This window comes from Daucus carota, chromosome 4 (assembly GCF_001625215.2).
Source record: "Daucus carota subsp. sativus chromosome 4, DH1 v3.0, whole genome shotgun sequence".
NCBI lineage: Eukaryota > Viridiplantae > Streptophyta > Magnoliopsida > Apiales > Apiaceae > Daucus > Daucus carota.
In genome coordinates, this window is record NC_030384.2 from 41,781,947 (window position 1) to 41,802,991 (window position 21,045).

At 33.9% G+C, this 21,045-nt stretch overlaps 1 protein-coding gene across 1 annotated transcript; it reads left to right on the plus strand.

Moving 5' to 3' along the window:
- Positions 1 to 20,325, plus strand: LOC108218858 (uncharacterized). The gene is made up of 39 exons (XM_017391995.2): positions 1 to 158; positions 948 to 1,024; positions 1,356 to 1,455; positions 1,993 to 2,100; positions 2,947 to 3,063; positions 4,314 to 4,464; positions 4,791 to 5,038; positions 5,253 to 5,441; positions 5,749 to 5,825; positions 5,915 to 6,032; positions 6,140 to 6,223; positions 7,005 to 7,100; positions 7,301 to 7,402; positions 8,377 to 8,445; positions 9,825 to 9,920; positions 9,995 to 10,102; positions 10,433 to 10,546; positions 10,698 to 10,781; positions 11,323 to 11,451; positions 12,401 to 12,599; positions 12,728 to 12,871; positions 12,978 to 13,021; positions 13,296 to 13,379; positions 13,473 to 13,541; positions 13,634 to 13,710; positions 13,808 to 13,877; positions 14,775 to 14,924; positions 15,623 to 15,688; positions 15,780 to 15,924; positions 16,052 to 16,116; positions 16,217 to 16,282; positions 16,423 to 16,516; positions 16,661 to 16,697; positions 16,783 to 16,840; positions 16,974 to 17,084; positions 17,733 to 17,800; positions 19,500 to 19,566; positions 19,649 to 19,717; positions 19,989 to 20,325. The coding sequence occupies exons 1-39, from the start codon at positions 96 to 98 to the stop codon at positions 20,073 to 20,075; spliced, it is 3,900 nt and encodes a 1,299-aa protein (XP_017247484.2). The 5' UTR covers positions 1 to 95; the 3' UTR covers positions 20,076 to 20,325.
- Positions 20,326 to 21,045: the final 720 nt, after the last annotated feature.

A 21,045-nucleotide genomic window follows, 5' to 3' on the forward strand; every position in this document is an offset into this window, starting at 1 on the left:
TAAATGCCAGTAACATCACGCGTCTCTCTCCTCATATCTCTCTCAGGCAAAAAAATCTCGCCGCTCCGGCGTTTAATTTAAAAATTTTTCCTGCAATGTCGCCGATACATATCAACTTCTCAACACTCCTGCGCACAGCTGCACTTTGTTTGTTCCAGGCAAGTCTCTTCTACATACACATATGACATATCTGTACGTATATGTTTGAGCGTGCAGAGAGAATCATTACTTATATAATTGTTTTGTGGAGTGTACAAGTTAATTATACTTTGATTCAATTGTATTGCTTCTTCTTCTTCTTCTTCTTGTTTTTTTTTTGAATATATGAATTATGATCGAATAGATTGTTGATTAACTGGCAATTCATGTTCACTGTTAATTTGATTTTTATATGAAATTGTAGTGGTAATTCAGTTATGTGTCAAATTTTGAGTTGAATGTTTGTTTAGTTGTCCTGGCGACATTTATTTTATTCGTGTTCGATATGATTTGATTTAGTTGCAAGTGTTTGATGTGTACTGCAAGTCAGAGTCGGTTTAATGTTTCTTAAATTAGCAATTTATTTATAAGCTTTCTACACTTCATAAGTGTTGGTGAAATCGCACTATTTGATAATTATGCTATTTTGATTTCTTATTTTTATACGTTGCGCAAGTCACTGTCATCTGCAATTTAATTTTACGAGCAGAAACGTGTTTGTGTACAGGTTATACTTGTTTGCTACACTTCATATTTGTCTTTTTTAAGAAATTGAACAAGAGCTGACAGTTTTTTTTTGAATTATACAGTATTGTTTTTTTAAGTTTTAATTTAGTATTGAGTACCTACTGATTATATTCTCAAGTAAAAAAGCTCTCTATGTTTATGCAACTTTTTGATGGCAATTACTGTTTCCGGTCATGATTAACTGCGTACATATTACAATTAACATGTGACTTTGATTGCAGGTCATTTTTATTGTATCTGTAGTAAATTCCGAGCGGCCTAAAGCACGAATTCTTGCGTCTTCCAATGTCACAGGAGGGTAAGTTTTGTGTCTCTGAATCATGTGTTTGCCTCGTGAGAAATACTCGTAGACAGTATTTTCTATTAGTCCTTTCGGCTTACTGACATGTTTGTCTGTGTGCACAACACTCTGTTAGAACTAGATACTAAGAGGATACTCTACCGTTAATGTACTACATTGAAAGGAATCCCATTACTATGATTCCTATGGCATATAATAGTTTTCAAAATTTAACAGTTCCATGTTAAATTCAAACAGTTCCATGTTAACAACTGTGCACAATACTACCCTTTCAAATCTGTTTTCTACTTAAATTCGTAGCTTACCTGGCTGTATATTCTTATATCAGGCAAAGGCACGCTGTCAATTATTGCGCAATGTATGATATTTGTGGAGCGCGAAGTGATGATAAAGTACTTAACTGTCCCTTTGGTTCTCCAGCCGTGCAGGTACTTGTTGCTTTTGCGGCCCACTCTACTAGAATATCTTTGTTTATAGCTTTGCCTATCTTGCTGCCCATATGGGGTTGTAAACTAACTGAACTGTCAAATTGAACAAGCTCGAGCTTGGGTCATTTGAGCAGGCTCGTCTTGGCTAGTTTTTAGTTCGAGCTTTGAAATTGTGCTTGATTAGTAAACAAGCTCAAGCTCATTTGTAATTGGCTAGACTCTTTTATGCTCCTTTAGTTTGAACTTCTAATATTTATAAATATAAAATATATTCTATTATCTTGATTATTATATATACGTTGTCCACGAACAGCTTGAGTTCGGCTTGACATGTGTTGGTCACAAAAATATTATGTCTGGGTCGCCTGTATCCTTTTTCGATTAAATAGATGGGTTCAACGTGACTCATTTCAAAAAAATTCAAGTTCAGCTCAATTTTTAAAGCGTTGTCCCTCCGTTTGTTTATAGTTTTAGTTAGATCTTTAAACTCTCGGGGGTGGTTATATCCTAAGCTTTCACCCATGTCTTGCATTCCAGCCCAGTGACCTATTTTCTTCAAAGATCCAAAGTTTATGTCCGACAATTGCGGGAAATGTCTGCTGCACAGAGAAGCAATTTGATACTTTGCGGTCACAAGTTCAACAAGTAAGTACATATTATTCACTGGTTCTTAAATTTTCACGGTCATAGTTAGCAATTTTATCAGGTCCATCGGTTATACTTTTGTCTTAAAAACGTTTTGAAAGAGGCCATGTATGAATGTTCTAGCACCTGGTACTAAAGTTTCTTCCTAAGTGTCTACAACAACTTCTTAACAGTTATAGACTTCACTAAGCACACCATTTAACCTCTGGCATATCTACTGTCCGATAGACAAAACAAATTGATTTTTTGGAAGGCAAATGGGGTTTTGATTAAAGAAGACCCCTGCCCCTTATGAGAATTTTGGCCCATTAGTCCTTCCAAATCTTAAGGATAACCATTTGTTTGTTTAAATTTTTTTAGGCGGCTTCACTTTTGCAGAAATTTATGTGCTCAAGAGGATGATATATATATCACATATACAGCTGGTTATCTAATGACAGCAGTTTTAAACAGCATTTATCTGGCCCTCCAGTTCTGCTAGTCTCAGTACTGGTCATTTAGGGATGTTCCTGGCGTACACACGTATTTACCAACAACATCAATGATAACATCAGATTATTAGGATTTCTTTAAGTCTATCAGATTTATAGAATTTATATGGCAATTAATTTTTTTAAATGCAAGTTGTTAGTTGAAATTGAGTAATACCTACCTTACGTATATGTTTACTAGTTAGTAATTAGGAGAGCCGATAAATGTAGGTAGCCCACTTCGAAGGAACTATAAGCGATAAGGTATTCATCGTTGCATAAGTAAACATAAGTGATATCATGTTAACTTACATTTGTGCTCTGCTCTGTACATGTTATTTTTTATAATTATAATAGTAGGTTTTCTTCCTTGCAGGCAGTTCCCTTTCTTGTAGGTTGCCCAGCATGCCTAAGGAATTTTTTAAATCTTTTCTGTGAGCTTACTTGCTCTCCTAATCAGAGTCTGTTCATTAACGTGACTTCTATATCCAAGGTCCGAGAACTGTACTTATCTTTTGTTTTTACTGATGTATCAATCTATCTGGGTAAAGGAATGTGTCTTATATGCGTCCTTAACAAAAATATTTAATCTGGTTGATTGAAAAACTGAAATCTTCAAGTCAACCAGATGCCTTATCCTGTTGATGAAAGAACGTCTCTTCATTCCACTTTGATGATTTATTAAGATATACAATTCTATAATATAAACTTCTTATTTATCTTCATATATAATCTGAAGATGAAGACTGGATTCATTATGCAGTCATCAAAAAGAGAAAGAGAATGATTTATTTGAACCATAGAAAACCAGTTCAACCAGGATAAAAGAAATCACTGTGCTTTCCACCAAAAAATAAACTTTTTACTTGTAGATGCTACCTTAGCATGTTGATGAAAGAACACCCCTTTACTCAATTTCTCTAATTAAACGAGATTCACTTATATTATACAAAGATTTTGTTCACCTTCAAATTTAGTATGAAGATGAAGAATACATTGAGAAAAACACATGTAGATTGAAGTCATCAAACAGAAAAGTGAGATATTTGGACTACAGCAAATCAGCGTAACTAGGATAGATGAGTTCGCTGCTGTCCATGTGAGAAGAAACTTATAATTGTACACATAAGAGAAAAATGTTTCGCCCACCATCATGGAATTCTAAATTTACATGAGCAACATTTCGTAGTTGCACATTACTCTAAAATATATTCCGCTGATCATTCTCTTTCATTCTTAGCATCGTTGGACATATGTTTGTGACATCCACTAATTACCTCAAGTATTTGATTGATTTCTTAAAAATGTTTTTACAATGTTATAGTGTTACATCTGTTTATGCCATACGTTGCTGTTCTATCTATCTTTATGTACATATATTCACAAAATCTTGTTTTTGCCAAATGTTTACCATGTCAGCATTTTGGTACATTAAGTACATTTACTGACACTAGTGGAACTTGATCGGAACATGTTCCCAGAGGTCTTTGTCAAATAGGCTTGTTGTTCACAATGCACTTTTACAATTTTCTCTAAATTTAATCGATATATGATGAGAATTTGTCCTTGTGAAGTTATCTATGTCTTAATTAGCTAAGTTGTATTTAGAGGGCCAGATTTATTAGGTTAGTTTCCAGAACATCTTGCTGGTTAAACAAAATGGGCTGTGCAGTCAGCATACACATGAAACGGTTGCTTTACATAGCAAACTAATTTTTCTCTTGCTTTTAATATTTGATTTAGGTTAAGAACAATTCTACTGTGGATGGGATAGATTTTTATGTAGATGATGCTTTTGGCAAAGGGTTGTTCGAATCCTGCAAGGATGTGAAGTTTGGTTCCATGAATACACTAGCTATGGACTTTATTGGTGCTGGTGCTAAAAACTTTAAAGGTATTTATGTAAATTAATTCCTACATATACATAAGTTGATAATGACATGAGAGTCGGGGAGTTTCCCAGTGTTGTAAGCTGCTAGAGTTCAATTCTCCCTCGCGGTGTTCTTAAAATATAGGAATATAGGGATCTACCAAAGATGAGGTTTTGGGGCAATAAACATGTAAAGAATATAAGCTCGCGTTTCTAAATAGTTATATTAAAGGTACAGCGTAATGTACACATGATATTTCTTTGTTCTGTTAGATCTTCTGAAAAGAACTAATCACAAGTACTGGGAGCCTAATCTGTTTAGTGTGCTAATTTTTATATTATTTTGGCAGAGTTGTATGCTTTTCTTGGAAGAAAAGCAAATCTAAATGCGCCAGGATCCCCATATGCAATCAATTTCCGCTCAGCTGTTGATGAGTCATCTGCAATGGAACTTATGAATGTTACTACTTATACATGTAGTGACACCTCACTGGGCTGTTCTTGTGGTGATTGCGAATCGTCCACTGTCTGCTCCATGTCAGCTCCAATATCATCCAAGGAAAAGGAGTCTTGTTCAGTGAGAATTGGCTCCCTTAAGGTCGTATAGGACTACAACTTCAGATATTTATTGGTAGCTTGTGTTCGGAGTTCCCATTTGTACATCAGTGTGTACCTTAATGATCTACTAGCATAATCTGCTCAATTCCACTATGTCCTCTGAATCCTTATTTACTGCCAATTTGGTTTTATTACTTAACTATGGTATTTGTGCTATTATTTATTCATCTTAATTATTTGGTTGATGATTGCAGGCAAGATGTATTGAATTTGCTCTAGCAATCCTCTATATCTTATTGGTTTCTCTGTTTCTAGGATGGGGTTTATTCCATAAAAAAAAGGGAAAGAGCCCAGTTTCTAGAACGAAACCTTTGGTGAATGTCACTGATGTTGGTGTACTTCATCACGTCAACAGGCAAAAAGATGAAAATGTTCCAATGCAGGTGCATGCAGATTTTCGTAGATATATGCTTTCAGTGCTACATTTTGTTGTTACTTGCTTACTCTTGTCACCCCTATGAAGGCATTTTTTTTCAGACCTCAAGGAGTGAAGGAGGGCTGGGGGGTGGGGGTGGGCGGAGGGGGTCAATACAACTTATATATCGTGTACCTACTAGTTTGAAACATATTTACTGCATTTTTATGACGATTTATTTGCTTACTATGCTAGCTAAATGTGTCTTGTTTCTTTAAAGTTCTATTGATGTTTCTTGATCAAAGCTGTTTTTTTTTTGGTATAAAAACAATCAGATGCTTGAGGATGCCCCCCAAATCAGAAATGGTGTCCGACTTTCAATTGTCCAAGGATATATGTCAAAATTTTACAGGTTCTTGGCTACGACATTAATGAGTTATTATGCGAACGAATATATTCTAACATATTGTAACATGGCCGTGTGTATACCTATAACACCAGGAGATATGGAACATGGGTTGCTAGAAATCCATTATTTGTCTTGTGTTCATCATTGGTCGTCGTTCTAGTTTTATGTTTAGGCTTAATCCGTTTTGAAGTCGAGACACGGCCTGAGAAGGTATCACATACATCTTAACATAAAGCTCTTTTTTGTTCATTATTATCTCGTTATTTAGTGTAATGAGTCCAACTATCAGTTCACTAACTTCCAGTCGTTTTTTCCAGCTTTGGGTGGGACACCAGAGTAGAGCTTTGCAAGAAAAAGACTTCTTTGATAGTCACCTAGCACCTTTCTACAGAATCGAGCAGGTTTGACCGTCACAGACATGTGTGTGTGTGTGTGTGTGTGTATCATACTTTTTAGCTTCATGTTATTCACCTAAAACTTTTTCCCACTGTAGGGCTTCAATTGTAAAGTCACATAACCAAGAATTCTATATTAGATAATATTGCAAATCAGACCACAAATTGTTGTTTAATAATGTTTATACTTCTTGACTTCATAATTTGTCATGCCCGGTCCTTAATTTGATTGTGTATTGTCTTAGTCAAGTTTGTTTAGCGTTCTCTCAACTATTTCTGTGACATTTCTATCTGGGATGGATAAGAGTTGGAACTATGTTCATATTATTCAATGTAGAAGTTGAAATCAATAAACTGGATTAGGGACTTAAACTCTGGCCGTAAGTTGTAACCGTTGCAACGACTATGTCAAGAATCTCGCACTTTGACTTCTAGAGCTTACTCTTGGTTTTTCAGTCCCTAGCAGATTATAATCTCCAACTACTTCTATTTGGTGCTATTACCTTGCATAAAAAACTAAATCACTCTAATTCTGTTCGTAAGATTATATATCTTTGTTGACTCTATATGTATCGTTCTTAATAAGTACATAAATGAGTAACAACTGTCTTTGTTTTTATATGAGTGATTCTTGTATTCTTTTTCTTCTTTTTCTTAAAATTCTGGACCTGCTCATTGATGTTGGCATTAGCTGGTGAGCATAACAGATTAGAAAGATTTTCAGGACTCTACAAAGTACAAATTCTTTATTGCTTTTTCTGTTTCACATTATTGTTTTCTTTTGCAGCTAATAATTGCAACAAAACCGGATCCAGAGCATGGGAAATCTCCAAAAATTGTAACTGAAAATAACATCAAGTTACTTTTTGAAATACAGAAGAAGGTTTGTATCTGTTCTCTACTTTATGAATGGTAATTATATAGGATTATAGGTCTCAGACATAAGGAGTAAATCTCCTTCTGTAAATGTCATCTATGGTGATTCCACTTCATCTGTTGCAGCTATACTTGTTATATCTTGCCTTTTCATTTCTAATTATTGTCATTCTTAAAATTACTTGATCTATTTTATGATTTTTATAGGTTGATGCAATCCAAGCAAATTATTCTGGCTTACTAATATCCCTAACTGACATATGCTTGAAGCCGTTAGGCCAGGATTGTGCAACTCAAAGTGTGCTGCAGGTATGAATCTCGCATGACCTGCACTACAAGAGTAATATTGGCTACATTGATTATATATGGCCGCTATTAAAAAAAAGAGTTGGTAATGAAGACGAACCAAATAATGTTGTGAAATTCCTGATAAATGAATGTGTAAAAAGATTAATTGATGCTTTGAAGTTCATACAATTGTGCAAAATGGTTATTTATACAGCTGTGTCAAGGTATATGTGTATACATATACATTCGTAGTATGGTTTTTGGATGAAAAGTTATGTTCTTAAACTATGTTTGAAAGAGGACTAAATGAAGAATACATCACCAAGGAGACACTGTAAATGCTAAATTTTACATGCATATGATTTTGTAAGCCTTTTATATTAATCTTGATATTTCCATCATTAAGATTGTGCAAAGAGGTAAATGCTTTTGCTAAATAAAAATTTATATGAAAAGAGCCAGTGTTTCACTTTGGAGTTGAGAACTTGAGATTAGTTTTGATTTTACCTGTTTGTCTAAATTAGTTCTAGTAGAGTGAGGCATAATAATCTAATAAGCTTTTAAATAATATATTATTAGAACATAATCAATCTGCATAGATACGTCTCGGGTTCATGTCTTCTATACGCATTCGACGGTAAGACACATCTAAATGATCCACTACTTTGACTCCTGGGTGAAGGACTGATAAATGACAAGAATAGTTTCGCTTCTTTCACTCTGTCCCAGGTTTGAATTGTAAAGATATGTCATTGTGTTCTAAGCAGCCTTCTTTGTTTTCTTGTGTTCTAAGCAGTCTTCTTTGTTTTCTACTGGTGTTCAATATCATCCCCTAACTTAGAGCTCTTTAATTGTTTTTTACTTGCTTTTTATGCAACCCTCTCAGACCTGCTGTACATATGATACATAAATGGGCACATTATTCTTCTTGCAATATGTTTGTGATTTTCCTTTTTCCTGTTCAGAACTGATATGTTTTCTCCTTTATTTTGTAGTATTTCAAAATGGATCCATTAAACTATGACAACTATGGGCAGATTGGGCATTTAGAATACTGTTTTCAGGTATCATTTGGTAACTAAAAATTGGTGGTTTCAGTTACACATCTCTGTAATCTTGCAATTGCTTAGTAATCGCATGGATTTCTTTGTAACTTATAGTACAGATGTAACCATCACACTTAGCAATCTTTCTCGGTATAATAGCTATCACAATTGTGTATACAACTGTTCACTCAGATACAAACATATGATGCATACATATATACTCACACACTGTATTATCACCACTATCTTTCCCTCTAGCCTCCTGCCACCGCCACAAACAACCACCATTAGCCGAAAATGCCACCAGTACATACCTCCTTCCACCACTTGCCACCACCACCGACCTCCTACCACCACCATTGACCACCCATAATCAGATTTCATAAAACATATTAAAATTGGCATATTTTTTCTGAAAAAGAGTTTTTAACTAAAATAAATTTAAGTATTCTAATATAAACACATCCCTAGGGCCTACTTATTTAAAACCTATTTTAATGGGTCTAATCATCAAAAACTTTTTTTTGGCAGGCTTATTTAAAACCTATTCTAACTAAAATACCTATAACTTTTTAAATTTAAATGCATTTATACGCCTACTTGATCTCAGAACTTATCTTGATGAGCCTATTGGTTTTAAAAACGCTTTCTCATATAAACTCACATACTACTTTGATATAAACTCACCTTTAATATAAAAGTTTAAAATAAAAATTTAGATTTAGAATACAATAAAAAGATAACAAATACTATTTATACCCTGGAAGAAGCCAGTGTACAATGCAAGTGTACCAGACTACAATCTGCCGATTCAAATTTCTTTAGTTAGTTTCACTTGAGCACAGTTTTACAATACAAAAAGCTCAAGGTCATGCATCTTTTTATGCAGTGTTAATGCTCAAATCAGAGAACAGTTTGCATGTTATTCTGGATTATCCGCCTTTATAAATGAAATTCAATATTTTAATATTTATGACACTATTTCTTATTAGTGAATAATAAGATGGGATACTTGTTTGCTGGTGATTAATTTCCGAAATCCATAAAGAACTGTTGTAGGATCGAATATGCATGTATGTGTGTGTGTGTGTGTGTGTGTGTGTGTATACACATTGTATTCCTCGATTACTGCGGAGTGCGGACTAGTATTAAGAGTTGGAAACTATCTGTCACGTAGTTAAGTCAAAAATGTCAAATATTTTAGGATAGCATTACTAAATGGTATTTCTATTTGTTTTTTTATGCTGCTTTTGGTAGTTTACTCTTAGGTTGCATAATCTACCTTTCTATTGATTTGATTGTTCATTAATACCACATTCCGAGATTAAAAAAAGCAAGTAAAAGTTGTGAACATTTTCTAGATGCCTATTGACATTGCTTGTTTAATTGTTTTAAAGCAATATTCGTCAGCCGATAACTGTAGGAGTGCCTTTAAAGCTCCACTTGATCCGAGCACTGCATTAGGGGGTTTCTCTGGAAATAATTATACTGAGGTAATTTCTATCTCTTGACATCAGAAATACCGTCAAGCTGGAAAATTAATCTTATCATTATATTGTAAGTGCAGGCTTCTGCATTTATAGTTACCTATCCTGTAAACAATGCGGTTGATAAAAAGGGCAATGAAACCAAAAAAGCCATAGCTTGGGAAAAGGCTTTCATTCAGTTAATTAAGGTTTGCACTTCTCAAATCTGTATTGTATTTTTTAACTAATGCATGCTCTATGTACTTGTAATGTAATATGCTTTATGCAGTATCTAGTGGATTTCTTCTTGTTCTTTCATTCTGCATGCACAGTTGCACAGAAAACCATATATATATATGTTATGCAATGTTTTTGGAAAGAAAAAATTCCGTAAAATGTGTTTGGTATATAAAGTCTGCTGATACAGTTGCTAAGCTATCTGGTATATGTTCTTTGCATTCTTAATTAAATTGTCTCCCCGAGTGCCTCTTCCCCCACTCCCTAGACCACACTCATGGTGACCAGAGGATTTATTGCAGGATGAGCTTTTGCCAATGGTGCAATCCAAGAACTTGACAATTTCATTTTCATCAGAAAGTTCTATTGAAGAGGAGTTGAAAAGAGAGAGTACTGCAGATGCTATAACTATTCTGGTCTCTCTCTCTCTCTCCCTCCCTCCCTCCCTCCCTCCCCTTCCCCTCCCTCCCTCCCTCCCTCTATGAGTACAGACCATAGATTCCTTTCAATCTAATAAATGTAGATTCTAATTTCTATCTTTGTATTTTGCTGCTTCATGCATTGCAGATAAGCTATCTTGTGATGTTTGCTTACATATCCTTGACTCTCGGTGATACTCCAAGTTTTACGTCTTTTTATGTTTCATCCAAGGTATGTTTCCTATCTACAACAGTTTAATGTAATGATCTACAGTTTTCAATAATATTATAGTAGACATTCTGTCCATTCAAATCAAATTTGAGTTATTTAACTTACAAGGTGATGCAGGTTATATCTGGAATAAAAGTAGGCTATGTAGAAAGGTGTCAAGAATGTTTTCGTACTTTCTGAACAAACATTTATGTTACAATTGTTTTTTAATTAGAGGCCGACAAGTTATCTCTATTGTGGTTTGTGACTTTCCTCGTGGAACCTCTCTCACTTGGAAGGACATAGCTAAATTTAAAACCTTTTTTTATAAAAGTGTAAAACCTAGAATAACAAAGAGATAATTATATCAAAACCTGCTAGTGGACCTTTTAGAATTGGTTTAACATCTCGTGTTTCTGCATATTATTGTTATTAATAAATTTAACGTTTGATCTTCTTGAATTTGTTTCAACTAATATTATATTGTAGTTTTTGTACTTTAGCTCATTTAAAGCATGAGTGCTGCTTCGATATCCTTCTAATCATATGGCTCATGTTCCAGGTCTTGCTTGGTTTTTCAGGGGTTATACTGGTGATGCTATCTGTCCTTGGCTCAGTTGGGTTCTTTAGTGCGATTGGAGTAAAATCCACACTTATCATCATGGAAGTCATACCTTTTCTTGTATTGGCTGTAAGACCACCACTTTCTATAATCTGTTACGGTGTTGTAATTTACTCCCGAGTGAGTAATTTTAAGTATTGAAATAGAAAGCATTATGTTAATATAATAAAAGTTGTTGGGTATAAGCAGTGGCGGCGATGCTAGACCATAAGGTGAGGGTGGGCTATATTATAACTACATTAAGAATAAAAATCTAATGGACATAAAAAATTTCTTGTAAAAAAGTATAGCAAGTAAAATTTGACAAATAATAATATCTGTGTGCGCGCGCTATAATCATAGAATATGTCATAGATTTTTATTGAACAGATTAACATCTTAAATAATAATAATTCATGTAGCATAATGAAAACTAGGTATATTAGGATATAAAAAAAAGAGAATTGGACATATTAGATGAGAGCAACTCGAACTTGTACATCATCTGCTTTAATAAAATGATAAAACAAGAGACTTCATCTATAATACATAGGTAGTGTATATCTCCTATACTACTTCAGCATATTTCAGGAGGTGGCTTAGCCCCTGAGTAGAAGTATATACAGTATATAAAGTTGCAAAAGAAGTCGAGTACTTGTTTGGAACGGTATATTAAGTTGCAAAAGAAGTGGGACTGATAGAGCAGAAGGAAGCACTGTATAGTTCGAAGAGCATATATTTTGGAAGTAATTTGTTAATTGCTGTAGTGGATAACATTTTCAGTATATAAATAGTTTAAAGAGCATATATTGTGGAAGAAATTTGGTAACTGCTATTGTGGTGGCACAATTGGAATCTACAGCTTACACAAGTTTTAGAATTTTCAACGGAACTCTCATCTATATAACAGAAAAAATAATTTACAGTGCAAGAGAAATAGACTTCATATTGATTTTGTTTTAAGTCTTGGCATATATCAAGCAAGTTTATTTAACACTTTCTGTTGCAGTCCTGTTTAAAGATATATTATTGTTCTTAGGTTGGGGTAGATAACATGTGTATACTGGTACATGCTGTTAAAAGACAGCAGTTGGAGTTACCTTTGGAAGGGCGTATAAGTAGCGCACTCGTAGAAGTTGGACCATCCATAACACTAGCTAGTTTGTCTGAGGTTTTGGCATTTGCAGTTGGCAGTTTTATTCCAATGCCTGCATGCCGCGTGTTTTCCATGTTTGCAGGTTAGAAGGTTTCTCTTACTTCCCTAAACACCCTGGTACAAATAGTTCTCCTGTTGCTAATGATTTGCCATCACTATTATAGTATTATGTCTTGTTTGAAAACAGAAAGCTCACATGGCTCTTTGCAGCTTTGGCTGTTCTGTTGGACTTCCTTCTGCAGGTTACTGCTTTTGTTGCTTTGATTGTTTTTGATTTTTTGAGAGCTGAAGATAACAGGGTTGATTGCTTTCCTTGTGTTAAAACTTCTGGTTCATATGCTGATTCTGATAAAGGTACTTACAAAAATTTCAACTATATCCATATTCTGCTTTCATTTTTATGATCCAAGGCTTCCTACCACCACCTTTGGTTTTGTAATTTCCTTCACAAAAATTGTAGGAAGTGACCAACGCAAACCTGGATTACTTGCTCGCTATATGAAGGTAATAGTTCTCTGCATTGTTGTCTTTATTGTATGATTGGATGTTTACTACTATTCATATATTCTGCACTTTTTGATGCAGTTCGTTAACCCTTTTAAAGGTTAATGTCATTTAAACATGTGTATATATATACTGTCTCATAATATGAGTGGCTGCACTGTTGTCCAGAATTTTATTTTTTGCTATTCTTTTCACCTTGTAATCCTGGATCAATAAAATTCTCATGTTTCTGGGATCGGATTAATTAACCATTGCACCTTATTTTCCTTTTTAGGAGGTTCATGCACCCATCCTGGGTATTTGGGGAGTTAAGTTGGTGGTTATATCTCTTTTTGCAGCTCTTGTGCTTGCTAGTATTGTGAGTTCCAATAGTTTGAATGTTTATATCTCCATTGGGCCCATTTCATCTTCTGATTATTATTATTTGTTTATTTTGCTTATAATCTACAAGGCATTATCTACACGGATTGAACCTGGTTTGGAACAACAAATTGTTCTACCAAGAGACTCATATCTTCAGGTTTATACGCTATCACACTCTTCTCTTTGTATAGAACATCAATTCATGTGACATTTGTTAAGGTGATGTGTTTATTTTTTCAAATTATGCAGCACTATTTTGATGATCTTTCGGAGTATCTCAGAATTGGCCCACCACTATACTTTGTTGTAAAAAACTACAATTATAGGTATCATGCTTACAGTATTTATTACTGCTCTTATTTATGCTGTGTAAAATATTTCCACAAATATAAAAGTCATGCTGGTAGTATGTTGATTCCACAGTTCAGAATCAAGCCAGACCAATAGATTGTGCTCCATCAGCAACTGTGACTCCAACTCTCTTCTAAATGAGGTATTACTGCTAAGTTTCTGTTACAATTAAGACCTTCATTTGAGAAGTTATGCATGATATTGATTTTATTTCCATTGATCTATGCATGCTTAATGTATTTGTGTATTCATTTAAAGGTTCATAATGATGCATTGATTATTTTATGTATAAAGGTGAAATTAGAAAATGTTCGACTGATATATCAGTGAGTTGTTGGAGTTGAGCTTATTTATCAAGGTATGTATATGAAATCAGGTAACCACTTGAATCACTAAGGATGATCCACGAGTTGTATTAAGAGGGCATAGGCGTTCCTCTCCGGCTATTCTTGAGAAGGGCAGTAGGTAGAAATATTATGCAAAAGAAATAGCAATTGGATGACCTTCTCACAAATACGGAATGTGCTAGTATGCCCACAACAAATATACAATTTATGACAAGTTCATCAAAACTTCATAGAAAAACAGTTTATTATATGATAAAAAATGACTTCTAAACAAAGCAAAGGTTTTTCAGAATGATGAAATTAAAAACTTCAACCCAACAATATTTTACTCATTAGTAAAGTGATAAAGTCTCCCTATTAGTGGAATAAAGTCTTAAAATTAGGTGAACCTTGTTAATATTGCAAATATGGAGGAGTATAAATAATTTGCTTGCTTGTCCACAATCTCTTATTAATTTGTAACAGACCCACCAAATAGACATACTAAATGATATGAATGGTCTTAATAAAAAAAAGTTAAAAAGTATAATAATCATGGGCATTAAAATATGTACCTCTTAGAATTTTATTATTATTCAATATCTTGATACTCAGACGAGTATCTCTTGTCCAAGTCTGCATATAGTTACTTCTTATTTCTATGCATCTCTGCAGTGCTGGACTAATAGAAATATAAATTTTCTGTTTTGCAGATATCAAAAGCATCATTGGTTCCGGATTCAAGTTACATAGCAAAGCCTGCTTCTTCGTGGCTTGATGACTTTCTTGTTTGGATGTCTCCGGAAGCTTTTGGTTGCTGCCGGAAGTTCACAAACGGAAGTTATTGTCCACCTGATGATCAGGTCAGTTATGCATTCTTATGGTACCTCATACCTGCTTGTGGTGGAAAATTTTCCACTAGCCATAACACCTATAAATTAACAATTATGTACTGTATTATGTGGCATAATTCATTGGGTTTTCATACAAATCTTTGAGGATCAACAGACTTTTGAGTTGAATGAAATCACCAGGTTATGAATAAACAACTGTAATAAAGGCGATATTCCCTTAACAAAGTCATTCTTCACAAGTTTGATGTTAGAACTGTAGTTTAATAAAAAAGCTCACTGTTATCTTTTGTATACGATAATATTACTCACTCCGTTTCAAAATACATGTCCACTTTAGAAAAAAAAAAATTGTTTCAAAATACTTGTCCACTTCAACTTTCAATGTAAATTTATATTTCCCAAATCAACCCTCCTTCACATATTTCAAATGTATATTTCCAAGATCAACCATATACCACATATTAGGCTCAATTAATGACTTGATACACCTCTTTTTTCTCACAATCCACTTTTCTTAAACTATGTGATTTTTTGAAAGTGGACATGTAATTTGAAACGGAGGGAGTATCTAATTATTTTTAGTACTTACAGTGTAATGCATCTTGGTTTCTACAATCAATTGTCCATTACTTTTATTCACTGTCATTATACGTTTGATATCTGACACATTCACCTATTATCTAAAACTATATGGTGTTTCCTTTCAGCCACCTTGCTGCTCATCAGCTGATGGCTCTTGTAGCACAAACGGGTTTTGCAATGACTGTACCACGGTAAATGCTTACATATGCTTGATCTTACTAATTTACTTGCGCCAGTCAGCTTCTATTTCTAATGAGTTGAAATTGATTCCGGATTATTCAGTGTTTCCGTCATTCAGACTTGCAAAAGGATCGTCCATCTACTAAACAATTTAAAGAGAAGCTTCCCTGGTTCCTCAATGCTCTTCCTTCTGCCGACTGTGCAAAAGGTGGTCATGGAGCCTACACTACCAGTGTGGAACTTAAAGGTATGCGAGCCTGCACCTATATCTAATGCTCTATACCTTTCATTTAGGGTATGTAGGTTTCTTATAGTAGTTCCTTTAATTTGTTCTGTGCCTTTAATATCATTGTGTATTTTCAATATGTTGGTAGATTATGAGGTCGGTGTGATTCGAGCATCAGCTTTTCGTACATACCATACCCCGCTGAACAAACAAGTAGGCAAATTTATGTTATAAATCAGTCAAAAGTTTATATCATCACCTTAATCTCTATTACCCCATTCTTATATATGGTCCTCTTGTTTACATATATTAGATTGACTATGTCAACTCATTGAGGGCTGCAAGAAAATTTACATCCAGGATATCTGACTCTTTGAAGGTGAGTTTTATACTCTACATAAGAGAACCTCATCTCTATCTTGTATGGTGTGTACGGAATTTCGTAATTATGAGTTGAACCTTTCTCTCAGATTCATATTTAGATTTCATGCTTACTCTTCTGACTTATGTTTTCTGCAGATTGAGCTATTTCCATATTCCGTGTTCTATATGTTTTTTGAGCAATACCTTGATATATGGAAGACAGCCTTAATAAATCTGGCACTAGCTATTGGTTCGTATCTTACTACTTGACATTTAAATTATGGTGTACGCAACTCTTGATTAATAGTAGTGCAACTGTATTAGCTGGAATGGTGTTGGTTAATGCCACCACACACATCTAGATTCTGACTCATTCTTTTTTATCCATCAACAGGTGCGGTATTTATAGTTTGCTTAGCTGTCACATTTAGGTTCGTACACCAACCCCGCAAATATTGTGGATTTGTTGAAAACATGTTTTAGCATTTATTCGCTCGTTTTATTTTCTGTGTGCAGCTTTTGGACTTCAGCTATTATAATACTTGTGTTGACGATGATTGTGGTGGATCTCATGGTATGTTTCCTTTTTGAAATACCTGAGACACCACATAAATTAAAAATACTGACTCTCTTTATGCTTTAATTCATGGTTATTACATCTAAGTCAAAAAATTTACTGCTTTTTGTGACACTGATACTTGGTACAGGGCGTCATGGCAATTTTGAACATCCAACTGAACGCAGTCTCTGTTGTTAATCTTGTAATGGCAGTGGGTATTGCTGTTGAGTTCTGTGTGCATATTACACATGCTTTCCTGGTACCTGCTTCCTGCTCTCTTTATCCCAATTGTGTATTCTTGTTGTTTCCTAGGCAATTTTCAGCTTAGTGTGTTTTTTGTCTTTTCTTTTGTTCTTTGGTCACTTGGTTTCTTCGGGTTAACACAGATGATTAAGGTTTTTGTGACTACGTTGTGCTGACCCAAACAAATACGATAAAGAGATAAATCATTTAAACATGTCAGTCCACTGTTGGGTAGCAGGTTGGAAGAAGCAGAGTATTAATGTATTAATTTATACAAGTTATAGAAAAATCAAATAATTTATCTGACAAACTATCTTCATTTAGTTGCAATATGTTTCTTCAGAGCGTCTGAGATTTTATGTGCTATACTGCCAATATCCTTGAATCAATTCCATTTTGTAGCAAGAATCATTTAAACATGTCAGTCCACTGTTGGGTAGCAGGTTGGAAGAAGCAGAGTATTAATGTATTAAGTTATACAAGTTACAGAGAAATCAAATAATTTATCTGACAAACTATCTTCATTTAGCTGCAATATGTTTCTTCAGAGCGTCTGAGATTTTATGTGCTATACAACCAATATCCTTGAATCAATTCCATTTTGCACTAATATGGATGTTGATAAAAATATATAATTATAACATATTCAAGTGTCTCTATTCAGGTGACCAGTGGAGATAGGAATCAACGTGCAGCCGCGGCTTTGGGTACAATGGGAGCTTCTGTTTTCAGGTATACTCGCCTATCAAGTGCATGTTTTAATAATAATGCTTAATAAGATATTGTAGATTAAACAAGGTAATGCAAGGGGAAAGTTTATGCTGCACCCTAGGGTGAAGACACCCAGGGGCGGAGCTAGAAATCAAGTTTAGGGTGGGCAAAAAATAAACTTAACATTAAATGTATCTCTTGCTTCAAATCATAACAAGGTTTTTAAGTTATATTAGGTGATAGTAATTACTAATAAGTGAATAATTTCGTTTATTAATCTTTTTGTTTACGTGCTTATATGTTTTATGTCATTTGTTTTGATTAATTTGTGAAGAAACTATTGATATATATCCGCAGGAAGTATGTTATATTGATTAAAGTAGCAAGTTAAGTGACAATGTAAATGTGTATTCACCTTTCAAAGAGTGCATTGAATGTCAGAGAAATTAAGCAAAACATGAAAGAAATTAAAAATTTTAAAAAAAAATGGCAAAGTATACATGTAGTCCCTCTGGTTTTTTTAATTGACGTTTTGACTTTTGGCATGCAACTTTAGATGCTTTGACTGCATAGTAAAATTAATTATCTGTGATGAATTTTTTTGTGAATTAAAATTTGGATTACGTATTTTTACTTAGAACAAGATTATTCTAAAAATCAAAGCGTCAAAAAATACAACAGAGTAAATATAAGAGTAACTGTCCCATACAGCTCTAGTTGCAGTAGCACACCCTGTCCCAAGGGCGGCTCTTCCCCTGAAGACACTCCATCATAAACAAACCAACCAACCCTATACCATAGATCTGGTAATCAAACATATTCATTTTTAAAAAACAATTGTAATAGAGATTAGAGATATAAATGGTTAGGCCCAGCCCTAAGCAAATCTGAAAGAAGAGAGATATCCTGCAAACTCTGCAGCTCAATCTACATGTTGAATGAAAAGTATATTTTTGCAAATCTTTTTACTGGATTTATTTGAACAATATAAACTTAGTTATCCAACAAATTTTTTTTTCAACAACTTATATAGTATTGGTAAATACTTGAAATTAATATAAATTTCATTATTTGTGATGATAGATGACATATAAGTTTGAAAGAATATCAATTTTGTTGTGGTCTACCTATTATAATTTTTTTGGTTATTGTATGAATGTTTTTAATATAAGTTGTAAAATTATAGAACTGAAATATAATGGCTAAATAATTTGATTCAAGTATATATCATATATAAAATTCAAAATCTCAGAAATGGTGATTATATTTGTAGAGGTATTTGAAGTAACCATACTGTTTACATTAAAAGAAAAGGACACAGAATTTGTGTAAATAACAAGAAAATGGTATAAATTTTCCCGGGATACATTATTCAAGAATGTCAAACAGATATTGTTCAGCCAAACTCCTTTATTATTTAGCTATTGAACTCGTTAAGTAAAACAAAATGCAGCTGATCCAATTGGAAAATGACCCGTTATTGTGAAATTAACCTTAAAAGTTATAGGTTCCTGTGGTATACTTCAAGCCAGAGTTTCATTTTAAATGGAGCATAACACTTGTGGTGTTTTTTTTTTCTGAATAAAAACACTTGTGTTGTTATATTTGTATAATGGACTTTAGCCATTATGTTCTGGAGTTGCAATCTAGAGGTAGTCAATGTCGGATATAATTTTTCTTTCTGGTAGAAATTTATTTTGACCGTGTGTCACCTTTGCAGCGGCATAACGCTGACCAAGTTGGTTGGGGTAATTGTACTCTGTTTTTCAAGGACTGAAATTTTTGTGGTATGTGATCTGCCCCAAGATTGTTTATTACTAGTAAAAATATTATATATTTTATATATTAATTTCTCAACTGATTTTGCAGGTCTATTACTTCCAAATGTACTTAGCCCTGGTTGTCCTCGGCTTCTTGCATGGACTAATCTTTTTGCCAGTAAGCTATCCTTTAGAAATTTTCTTTGCGATCTTCTTCTTTTCAAAAAAACCATATTTCGTCTCTTGTGTATACATATTGAGTGTCATTTCAGGGATTTCTGTATTTATTCTTTGTAGCCTAGTGAAATAGCAATTCATAGCTGTATCATTGTTGTTGGACTCTGACGTTAATCTTCATGAATATTCTGCATCTCTTTATACCAGTTCTTCATCCATACATATGTGTATTACTGCCCAACAGATACTAACCCCTTCTGCATTGATTGCAGGTATTTTTGAGCATGTTCGGCCCCCCTTCAAGATGTGTGCTCATTGAGAAACAAGACAATAGGCTGTCAACTGAATCACAACCATAATCTAATCCCCTCAAGATCATAGGCTGTCAACTGAATAAAAACTACAATCTGGTTCGGGTGGTCTGGCTGACTTAAATTATACCACGGGGTTTACATACGAATTATCTTAACTTTTTATTTCCTCCCTCTGCCACTGCGGCTGCGCGTGTATAGTATAGGACACAAATATCAACTATTTTACTTGTAAATTAAGTCATCTCAGGGAAATAATGGTCAAGTAAGAAAAGCTTTATACCTTTTTCTTGCGTTATTCTTTGAAATTTAGTCTCCACTTCTTTTTGTGCAGAGTTGTAACTAACTTGAACATAAAAGTAGAAGGGCTTAGTGGCATGCATTGTTAGTATGTGAACGAGTAATAGATCTTAATGCGGTAGGTAATCGCATTGCTGAAGGGCTCGTGCACTCATCTCCGTGTTTATATTTGCTAAACGAAGTATATGGAAGCAGTTTCTATGAGACGTGCAAGAAATTTTTTGAGCAAAATAAGATAAGGTTGAGAACTCGGACCCAGCTTAATATAGTAGAATCTGTATAGAATATCTACATTTATAACCTCTTATAACAGAACTTATAGCAATTCGTGGATCGTGGTTTGTGATTATTATAATTAAGAACAATCTTTATATTATCTTTTATATATGAAAAAATTATGAGAAAAGGTTTTAAAACTCACTATTTTATGCTAAATGGACCTCAATGTCATTTTTTGGAAAAATGGTCCCAAATGTCACTTGAAGAGACTTGAAGTTGCGTTTTGATTTTTATGAGTAATACACGACCTCAAGTTGCGTTTTCAAACCATTTTTTCAGAAATTGACAATAGAAACCTTTTACTGCTAAATAGCGACATTTTTTAGTACAACACCCTAAAACTATACAAAATATAAAATTGTTTATCTTTAATATATATATCATGTTATTTTAAATAATTGTTTATTTGTGTAAATTGCATGTTCCAAAAGTGTATAGT